Genomic DNA, 11624 nt, shown 5'->3' on the forward strand with positions numbered 1-11624 from the left:
CAAATTTTATTGTCGAATAGTCATTTGATGTCATTTAACGTAACATGAGATCACATTAAACTCTAATGATGATGAAGAGAGCAGCACTGCAGCTCGCGTCTGACTGAGGAGAGGAAGAATTAAGCAGATCATAGATGCACTCTAAACTTTCCCAACAGCTTCAGGTGATGTAGATCGCAAAGTATGAGGGAATTATATGGCCGATCTAAGGGGGAGAGATTGAAACTGCACCCGGCTGATGCACACTCTGTCATGGGGACACTTGAGTGCGCACGCTTAATGCAGCTAGATTATAACGTGATTGCTCGTGACTTATTGAATCATAATATATGCGTCACTGTGCATTTCTTATCATGAAGAAAATTGGCAATACGCAGTTTTGCATATTGCAGTTTTTTTGTGAGTTAAAGATGGATTGAAGTGGATTGAAGTGAACAGAAAGGTGAGAGAGGGTAGTCTTCGCCCCATTATACACGGCAACAAAATACATTTTGATTTGTTTTATCTTGTTTTCCAGTATAAATATCTAAAACTCCTTTAAAACAATGCACATTTACTTTAGCAGATATACTGCAGAAGAAAAAATATTATCTGAGAATGTTGAATATAATATTAAAATATATTTTAAAATATCTCAAAATCCTTTAATAAAGATGCATTGACCTGAGAAGCAGCATATAAGATATTTAGACTTGCTTATAGAGAATAGATCTTGAATATAAGTATATTTTATCTACTGCACTCACAGAAGTATAACCAAGTGAAAAAATACACTTATACAAAAAATACACTTATTTAAGATATATTCTCTTAAAGCAAGTCTAAATATCTTATATGTTGCTTCTCAAGTAAATGTATCTTGTTTTAAGGTTTTTTAGACAATTTTAAATGGAAAACAAGACAAAAACACTTGATAACGAGAGTTTTTTGCAGTGAATTTCATTACTGAATTAAACTTAAAGTATTTTTTTCCCTTTTAGCGGATTTTGTCTTCTTTATTGTTAGTAAGCACTTTTAATACAACCTTTATGCCCACGCTGAATAATCGGTTAAGAGCTAATGATGAATCGTTGCAATAATCGCCTAAATAGTCGAATAATCATTAGATTAATCGATTATCAAAATTATTGTTAGTTGCAGCCCTAATGTATAATATGCCAGAGCATTTTGCAAATGACTAATATTAGGTTACTTTAGCTTTTTGTTACTATATATTTGACCATTTAGGTGTTGTTGTGTCAAATATATGATGTAACGGGTGGGAAAATATTTACATTGTCATTTGCAGTGCGGGAATCAGTAGGCACGGGCAGAATGCGGGTCAAATAGTCAAGGTAATTTTTTTACATTTCAAATAATGTTCATTGTTTACATTATTTTATTTACACCTTTTTATGTGTTTCAAATGTATTAAGTCGCCTCTAAATTATGCATGTAATAGCTGTGCTGCACTGGAGCCCTCCATAAACTCCCTGATATCACATCCGGTAATGCATTGTGAATCGTTACGATGGAACTAGAAGATGTGAAAAGAAAACTCGCCACTGGATTTTAATTTATGGAGACCTCTAAGCGTCGGTATAGCCTATGGTGCGATTCATGCACATTTGTTCAAAATAGCCTGTGTGGGCAGATTGTCCACATAATGTAGACAAAAGTTTTGTATTATTTACACTACGAACGCACTTTCTTGTCTTTTTTCTGTTAATTGTCACCACAATGTCTATTTTTCTTAAATGCTCTTATGTTAGTTTGATTGCTTGTGTGATGTGAGCAAATAAAAAAATGTTGTCTACCTGATGTAGTAGATTTATTTTAATGCGGGTGTGGTTCGGATCATGCTCTTTATTTTAAACGGGTCGGGTATGGAATTAAATTAAGTTTTATGAGATGTTTGATATTGGTTTTTTATTTCTTAATTCATTGTTATAGAAGATCAAGACTAGAGTAGCACACTGAAAAAGAATATTTTGTGATTAAGTAAATGTTGAAGAAAAGATTAAGTACATTCTACATTGAAAAAGTGAGTTAAAGCATGAACTTGAAAAGATGAAGTAAATTATTTGTACTCAATTCAAGCATGTAAAAATCAATGCTGTACCTTATAAATAAATACTATTTATGATTGCGTCATCATGTATCAATCCCAAATTAGAAAACTTTGTCATTTTTATTCACTAATTTGAGTAAATTTCACTGGTAAATAAAACAAGTAAATTTGACTTACCTTTTTGAAGCTGGTGTTCCCAGCATGCACCAGGCTCAAATAATTAATGAGCTTGCATGGTTTCACTGTTTGCACGTTTATTTACACCGTTCTTATTGTTGATTTTGTTGTTATGTGTGGCAACTTCTTATTTTGTGAAGTCTGAAGTTTATTTTCTACTCAAAATTAATCATTCATAAATATATATATATATATCTGTTGATCGTCATTGTGTCTTGTGCACCAAGTGTTGAGGTCTGCGTGTGCTGCTCTGAATCTTGTTGCTATTAACAGTCATGCAAGGAGATGTTGTCTATTAAACTACAAAACATGTATTAAGCTTCCCTGTGGTACACGATTAAACACGCATTTATAAGGAAAGTTCTGAATGTGAAATATTCTACAAAATGTTGATTTTAAATGTTACTACATTTATTTAAGTACTATGTACATCAGATTTGTAAGTAAAAGTTACTGTGTTAACTTAAATGTTTAATTTCCATTTACTCATTAACTTTAATCAATATTATGTCATGAAGTTATGTAGATTTTACTTAATATTATACCATTAAAAATTACTTTGAAAAATGTTGTGTAAAAACTTGTGAAACAAAAATGAAGTAAATCTTAGTAGTGATTTTCTCTTTTCAGAACATGCTATATTGAATGCAAATCTGATGATTTCTGTATGATTGTTGATGGAGTTAGGTCCTGAGGATCTTCAATAAACATGTCCAGTATACTGTGGGTAAATCAGTTGAATGTTTGAAATGAGAACATGTTGTTTGATCATAATCCCATCTGCTGTGTCTCCCTCTAGTGGTCACTGTTATTATCAGACTATCGTCACTCCAGTCACTCTGCCGGATTCTCCATGCTCCAGAATTCCTCACACAGTCACACTGGTCTCCATTCCCGCCTCCACCGATGGCAAACGTGGACTCTCTGTGTCGATCGATCAGGGACCCAGTCCAAACGGCTACAGCCCTGAACACAACCACACCGTCAGAGTGGCACAGTGAGTGTTTGTGTGTGTGTGTGTGTGTGTGTGTGTGTGTTGAAATAGGGATGCATAGAATGTGTATATATATATATATATATATATTTGTGTGTGTATGGGTGTTTCTTTGACTTTTTTATATGCACCACCTGAAATTAATGTCAGTTTTTTTTTTTTTTTAGTCATGAAAATTCCCACCACAGTGTCATTTCCAGCACATCTCAAATTCTGTATTTAGTTTAATAGATTTCTCTGCTGGAACTGTTGCAGATGGAAATGACATTTTTAACATTTTAGATATTAAATGGGTCCCACTTTATATCATGTGTCTTATAACTAATGTATACTAACATTAAATGCATATAGTACAATGTGTTTATTGTGGAACTACATGTTGTTCTGCAAAAGTTTCACAAGATTCACATTTGCTGTTACTGAGGTTGAGGCATGGGTAAATTAGGGGTCAGGGTTAGGCTGAGGTTAGGTTAACAGTGTTACTACAGATGTAATTAACCCTTGTGCGACCTTAGGGACATTTTTGTCTTTTTTATTTTTGTCTTTTTATTTTTTTATCATTTTGGCTGTGTTAATGCCAACTGCATATTTTTGCTAAAGGTGTGTATTTTTTGGGGAATTTTGATATTTCAACCTCAGTTCCTATAATACATCTATAATACACTATGTACACAAAATAGTTACACTCAGGACCTTCAGGACAAAAATGTCCCCATTGAAACCCATTAAAACTGCAATATTTGATCCCAGTGCCATTAAAGTATAAAATCATGAATTCTATGATATTATGCTTTCATTCCGGAGCCCTGGCTTCTAAATTAAAATTTGTAATATTTTCCACCAGATGGCGCCATTTTTCTCATGTTTAGCCTATGGAGCAAATACATGCTTTTTCCCTATTTTCTGTTTGCTGTATTATAAAGCACTGCAGGCCAATTGAATAAATGATGCAGCTAAAATTGTGTGGGTGTGTTGGTATGGATGTCAGTGTGTGTTTTGTATGTGTGTATTGAGAAGTGTGTGTGTGTGTGTGTGTGTGTGTGTGTGTGTGTGTGTGTGTGTGTGTGTGTGTGTGTGGCATTATGTAGACAAACTGGCATTTAAAGGGTTAAAATCCTGAAAATGAATGAATATTTGGTAGTTATGATCAGGACTGATGTTGGTTAAAATATTTAACTGATTAAAAGTGGAAAATAATATTAATTTATAATATTATTATGGCAGTTTTTTGACACAGACATTTTTGTTCTCTAAGGACCTCTGAGTAACTTTTTTTATTGACGCACAAGGGTTAAATGCATGTAACAACACAGCTCATCCCTCCTCCCTCGTGGGTTTCGGTACCACTGTAACAGTATAAGGATGGGCAGGGAGGAGGCGGGAACCGGCTGAACCATCAACACAAATGCTTAAGTACATAGAAGTTAAAGACACCTAATATAAATTGAGCCCTTAAAAGGGCCGACTCTTTTGTCTTGCTAAGGCTAATTTCATTGCTAACAGTTTGTGTATCATAAATACACACAATTAAATAATGTTTTCACACTTTTTGCGTAATTTAATAAAATTACAGCTTGGTTGTAAATGATGCCCAATAAAAATGTTCTGCTCACAATTGATATTTTGCTTGAGATGAAATATGAGACAAAACAAAAACAAATCAAGGGAAATATCAATTGTGTCAGTCCAATTGGACAAAAGTGTCAGTCCACTTGGTTAACAAGTAAACTAACTTTGGAAAAAACATTTATTAGGGGCAGCGTTCATGACAGTTTAATAATTTTGTTTAGTATTTATTTACATAGAAATATTGCACATTGTTTGACCTGGTAAAACTTAATCCTGAGATTATCAGCTTCCAAAATCGGTCTAATCAGACCATTCGCTTTATGATCACTGATATATCATCCAGACTCTTATTGACAGAATTCATGTTTCTCCTGATCTTAAAAACCTTTTGATCCAAAAGGATGTCCAAACTTTTGACTGGCACTGGTTATCCCTAAAAATTATTCAGACGTGAGATTTGATCTCTAACCTCCTCCTGTTACTGACATCTCTCTGATTCAGGATTATTTCTGTTTGTGTTTGGTTTTGTGTGTGTGTTCAGGGTGGACTCAGAGTGCATCAGTCCTGATGTGAAGAACTCTATTCATGTTGGTGATCGAATCCTAGAAATCAACGGAACCCCCATTCAGAACGTTCCTTTAGATGAGGTAAATAACACAAGGATATTTCACTTTTATCATTCTCACACTAAAGGAGCGTTCACACTGACAGCGATAGAGCAAAACTTCATTTTTAATTAGAGTTGACAAGTGCGACATGATCAATAGCGACTGTTAACTTTTATGCAAATGAGCAGCAACATATGAGCATACAATGCTGTGGTAAAATCACTGTAGTGCACATGAACATAAATGTAATAAATAGTCCTTCTTTATGTGACACAAACATTGAGACAGTATTGTTTTACTCTCAGCTAAGTATTTAACTTCTGTGTGTCTGTGTGTCAGATTGATTTGCTCATTCAGGAAACGAGTCGACTGCTTCAGTTGACTATCGAACATGATCCTCATGACCCCAGGCCCTCAGAGGATCAGGTGGACGGCCCCACACCGCTGTCTGAGGGGCCGAGCCCCATCACACGACCCCCCAGCCAGGACATCAACAACCTGCGCTCGCGAATTATCACGTCAGTAAACATAAATATTCACGCCACATTCATATACACCCATACATGCTCAAGTGATTTTGAATGTTTCTGATGATGGTTTGTTGTGTGATTCTGTGTCGCTGGATTTAGTTTTACAGTGACATTGTACAACCTGAAGACCACATGAAACGTGAAGATAGACTGTGAGGGGGGTTAGAGGGAAAGGAGGAGGCAAGAACTGGCTTGACAACTTAAATAATGGTTTAATGAACAACTTAACCAAAAACACACAAACATAAACACATGCAGGGCAGCTGCCTGTAATTCTCTCTCTCTCGAACTGTCGTCCCCGGCCGCCTTTATCTCTCGCGCGCCCCATCAGGCTGATTGGGGACCGGGCGTGCGTCATTCCAGCCCGGCCCCGCCCTCCTCGGCTCTACATAGACCGATACAGTGTATTGGCCAGAGGTCAATTAGTTGGGGTGATATTTGTTCACTTTGAGAATGTGTCAACTTATTTTTGTCCAAAATAAGTTTGTTTAATTTACATTTATGCATTTAGCAGCTGCTTTTATCCAAAGTGACTTATTGTGCATTCAGGGTTTTCCTTTTTCATCAGTTTGTATTTCCTGGGAATCGAACCCATGATCTTGACGCTGCTAGTGCCATGCTCTAGCAGTTGGGCTGGAGGAGACCTCAGCAAATGTATTTATTTCACCATATATATATATATATTAGGACTGTCAATCGTTTCAAAATTTCCATTGAATTAATGATATGACATGCTGATTATTTAATCAAGAAAGGTCCTCAAATAACAGTAATTCAATATATAAAAATTAAGTAATTATATATAGTTATATTTAAATAGTTAGAAATATAATTTATATTAGAACTCTAATAATCCTCCTTTTCTTTAAAAAAAAAAAGCACAAATCTGTTCCAGTGAGACACTTACAATGGAAGTCAATGGGGTCAATTTCTGGAGGGTTTAAAGACAGAAATGTGACGATTATAATTTTATAAAAGCACTTACATTAATTCTTCTGTTAAACTCATGTATTATTTGAGCTGTAAAGTTGTTTAAATTATTACAGTTATTTTAGGGTTTGTTGACATTACATCATCATGGTAATGAAGTTGTAAAATTGTCTAGAACTTTCCACAGATGCGGTTAGTAAGAGATTTAATCACAGTAAAATCATGTTAACACACATATTGTTCATGTCTTGTGTCTATACTTTTGAAACAGTGAGTATTTTAAGTTTTACAGATTGACCCCATTGACTTCCATTGTAAGTGTCTCACTGGAACACACATTTGTTTTTTTTAATCCTCTTTTCTCCCAATTTGGAATCCCAGTAGATCCCACTACTTAGTAGGTCCTCGTGGTGGCACTGTTACTCACCTCAATCCGGGTGGTGGAGGACAAGTCTCAGTTGCCTCCGCTTCTGAGAACGTCAATCCGCTCATCTTATCACGTGGCTCGTTGTGCATGACACCGCGGAGACTCACAGCATGTGGAGGCTCATGCTACTCTCTGCGATCCACGAACAACTTGCCACACGCCCCATTGAGAGCGAGAACCACTAATCGTGACCACGAGGAGGTTATCCCATGTGACTCTACCCTCCCTAGTAACCGGGCCAATTTGGCTGTTTAGGAGACCTGGCTGGAGTCACTCAGCACACCCTGGATTCAAACTCGTGACTGCAGGGGTGGTAGTCAGCGTCAATACTCGCTAAGCTACCCAGGCCCAGATTTTTGCTTTTTTTAAAGAAAATGAGGAACGGGTCAAAATAAATTTTTGTGGTAATCAATATTATGCCACAAATGCCATCGATTGAGATTAACTTGTATTGAACCCGGAATATTCCTTTAAGTTCACAGTCTTGTACCTTTTGTCTTGCGGTCTGATTTTTAAATAAATGTTTTGCTTCTAATGAAAGTTTGTAATGTTGTGATTCACTTCGGAGCTGGTTGGTTTGGATCAATGCGCACAACTCTTTTATGAAGGATTTTGAAAATCAAGGGTGAAAATACTTTCAGAACCAAGATGGCTGAAAAAGTGGGCGGGCACTGTTGTGCTCTTAGGTTACATCATCTATTAATTTGAATTAAACATAAGCTTTCTGTGGTATTGTATTTCATCTTTAGAGTTGTTATGTAATGAAAGCGTGATCTGTTGATGTTTTGCACAGGCGTAGCTACAGTATTGATAAATCGCCGTGTTCCAGTAACACGCCGTCACCGCTGTCTATGAGGAAAGACATTGGCCGCTCAGAGTCACTGCGAGTCGTGTCAAACCGCACACACAGGATATTCCGAGCGTCTGATCTGATTCACGGAGAGGTGCTCGGGAAGGGCTGCTTCGGACAGGCCATAAAGGTGACAACACACAAACACACACACACACTTAACTCACTGCATACACACAGTATGCAGTATACTGGTATTCCATCCTGATGTGATGACTGTTTGTGTGTTGATCAGGTGACACATAGAGAGACAGGTGAGGTGATGGTGATGAAGGAGCTCATTCGATTTGATGAAGAAACACAGAGGACCTTCCTCAAAGAGGTGACTACACACACAACTGACAAATGACAAATGTGACAAATCTTGTGTGTACTTGAAGCCAAAGGCCTCCAAGATGAAATCAGACATAAACAGTGTAATAAAAGAAAAAAAAGAAAGTGACTCTGTGTGTATTTCTAAGGATAACTTTCACCGATGCAGGCTGTGTTTTGGACAGAGATGATGTTGATCATCAGTGTTGTTTGTGTGTGTTCAGGTGAAGGTGATGCGATGTTTAGATCATCCTAACGTGCTGAAGTTCATCGGCGTCCTCTACAAAGACAAACGGCTCAACTTCATTGCCGAGTACATCAAAGGAGGAACCCTGAGAGATATCATCAAGAAAATGGTGTGTGTGTGTGCCTCGCAGACATTACACTTCTGCATTGCTTTTGACATTCCTGATGCTTTTTTACATTGTGAAGGACAGTACACTGTTTGATTTAGCATGTGCATGAGCTCTCTCAATGTGAATGCTTGTCATTTGTACAGGACAGTAATTATCCGTGGAAACAGAGAGTGAGTTTCGCCAAGGACATTGCTTCTGGAATGGTGAGTGTGCTGACCGATCACTTATGTTCCCTTTACTGCCCTCTGCTGGCCAATCAGCTCCTGTACAGTCATGACTGATTAACACACATGTTCAGTCCTGTGCATTACTGTAGATTGCTGCATGTTTAATATTATATATGGTAAAGTGAGTCATTTCTCCCACACAGGCATACCTGCACTCCATGAACATCATCCATCGAGATCTCAACTCGCACAACTGTCTCGTCAGAGAGGTACACATCAACAACATACTGAATATACTAAGCTTTGTTTTCTTTTTTTTCTTTTTTTTTTTTTTTTTTTTTTGCTTTATTTTTGTGGTTTGTTTTGAGTTTTTCGTTTTGCTTTGCTTAATGTTTTTTGTTTTGCTTTTTTGATTTGTTTTGCTTTGCTTCATTTATGTTTTGTTATGTTCTGTGTTCTGCTTTGTTTTGTTTTATGGTTTTGTTTTTCTTTACTGTTGGATTTGTTTTGTGATTTTTTTGTTTTGTTTTGCTTTTTATGGTTTTATGTTTTGTTTTTCTTTGTTCGGTTGTATGTATTTCTTTGCTTAATTTTATGTTGTGTTCTGTGTTTTGCTTTGCTTTTTTATTTTATGTTTTTTGTTTTACGTGTTTTTTTTTGTTGTTGTTTGTTTTTTGTTTGTTTTATGTTTTATGTTTTGTTTTACTTCACTTTGTTTTGTGTTTCATTTTATGTTTTGTTTTGCTTTGTTTTTATGTTTTGCATGATGGCTCACAAAACATAAAACAATCCAAACCAAATTTGTGTCAGGAGCACGTGCAATGACCGCTGTGCCACAGCTCTATCAGTTTTCTGCTTTTCGAGAGATAAGTTACTTATCTGCATCGCCAGCATCACACATTTCATTTTTGTTTCATGGTGAGAGAATAAGCTCTTTAAATTATTGTCTTTCTATAATGAAGAGGAAAAATGCATTTGTGTTTTGTGCACAGCGCTCACATTCTGAGATTTATGGGTTTAAGCTGTTGTCTAATGTATAGTGCTTTGAAACAGAGTACGGATTACACTCAGATGTTCTGATTTAATACAAATACATATTTAAATCATATAAACCTGCTATTTTAAAATGAGCAAATAGTTTTAGGATGAACCAAATAGATGTGTCATAGAATTATATCAGTAATGTGTTCGTCAGATCATCTGATGACCTTCTAGTGCTCGTCTCTTCACAGAATAACAGTGTTGTGGTGGCGGACTTCGGTCTGTCTCGTCTCATGGTGGAGGACAAGCACCAGGACAAACTGTCGTCTGGACAGATCCCAGGCGTGAAGAAACCCGACCGGAGGAAGAGATACACTGTGGTGGGTAACCCGTACTGGATGGCTCCTGAGATGATACACGGTAAGATTATGGCTTTTAGATCATGCCTCATGACAGAAACACAAGTGTATATTTTATCAGTAATATATTATTTACTAAATATACTGTGCTATTTTAAAGGAATTTTCTGGGTTTAATACAACTAAAACTATATGTAAAGCAACTGTAAGATAATATAGATTAACACAGAAAATAATTTCGTCCCTCAGTATGTAAAAACAAAAAAATTTATGTTTGCATGAATGCAGTTACTTTGGAAGTCAGTGGGACAAGACGTTACACTGGGATAAACATTAAAATACACATTGTTTCTAAAGTATCGCCACAAAACGTAAACAATAAACGTGTTAACATGTAACTAGTGTAATGAAATCGCTTACTAACCAACTCCTGTCATGACCATGCAATGTCTTGCCTCATAGACTTCCACAGTAAGTGCATTACTGTACTAAATTTATTTTTTATTTTTTGAGGGACAAGTGGAAATTATTTTCTATGGCAGTCGACTGCATGTCACAGATAGAGCTGAACTTGTTTTGACCCTGAACATTTAAATAAGCAAAAGTATATTGCACTTATAAAACACAGTAACATGACAAAATGTGAGTTTTATTGTAGACGTTTGATATTTTGTTGTTTCTTTGGCTGTCTGTACCTCAGGGAAGAGCTATGATGAGCGGGTGGACATCTTTTCCTTTGGAATCATGCTGTGTGAGGTTAGTGTTTCAGGTTCTGTGGGAATAATGACGGAACGCCACACCGTAAAACTCCAAAATAGCCGCTCTCTCCACATGAACTTCCAGGGAATTCTGTTTAATGGGAGACACTGGTAACCATGAGAGCACTCTAAACCTCTGGCTGGCACAGCAATGGGAGATGAAAATGGGGGAAGTAGTTAGAGAGGAAGTATTTTGGTGGTATGTGGTCTGATAGTGTCGTATGGGGCGAGGTAAAGCACAGCATTTGATGGGAAACCCGATACTGCCTCTATTTTCAGCTTGTAACATTCAGTTATAGGTCTGCTCTAAGTCAAAGTCTCTCTTTTATCTCAGATTATAGGGCGAGTCAACGCTGACCCAGACTACTTGCCCCGGGCGATGGATTTTGGGCTGAATGTGAAGGGGTTTTTGGACGATTACTGCCCGTCGGACTGCCCTGCCTCTTTCTTCCCCATGGCGGCGCTGTGCTGTGACCTGGATGCAGAGAAACGGTGAGAAGGCGGTGGGGTCCACTTGATGTCCAATCTAATCTCTTGTTCATGAAGCAAAACCAGA

The 11624-nt window shown here is 36.9% G+C and overlaps 1 protein-coding gene across 4 annotated transcripts in view; it reads left to right on the forward strand.

The window, feature by feature from the left end:
• The window catches only part of LOC127429797 (LIM domain kinase 1-like), an 83362-nt gene that overhangs the window by 65933 nt on the left and 5805 nt on the right, over positions 1-11624 (forward strand). For all 4 annotated transcript variants that reach the window (XM_051679015.1, XM_051679017.1, XM_051679016.1 and 1 more), the window contains 11 exons: positions 3027-3224; positions 5332-5437; positions 5738-5916; positions 8079-8265; positions 8371-8457; positions 8672-8803; positions 8947-9006; positions 9174-9239; positions 10203-10371; positions 11011-11066; positions 11403-11560. In XM_051679015.1, coding sequence (XP_051534975.1) covers positions 3027-3224; positions 5332-5437; positions 5738-5916; positions 8079-8265; positions 8371-8457; positions 8672-8803; positions 8947-9006; positions 9174-9239; positions 10203-10371; positions 11011-11066; positions 11403-11560 — 1398 coding nt within the window. The remainder of the gene's footprint in view (positions 1-3026; positions 3225-5331; positions 5438-5737; positions 5917-8078; positions 8266-8370; positions 8458-8671; positions 8804-8946; positions 9007-9173; positions 9240-10202; positions 10372-11010; positions 11067-11402; positions 11561-11624) is intronic.

The sequence above is a fragment of the Myxocyprinus asiaticus genome, chromosome 39 (genome assembly GCF_019703515.2).
Source record: "Myxocyprinus asiaticus isolate MX2 ecotype Aquarium Trade chromosome 39, UBuf_Myxa_2, whole genome shotgun sequence".
In the NCBI taxonomy this organism is placed as follows: Eukaryota; Metazoa; Chordata; class Actinopteri; order Cypriniformes; family Catostomidae; genus Myxocyprinus; species Myxocyprinus asiaticus.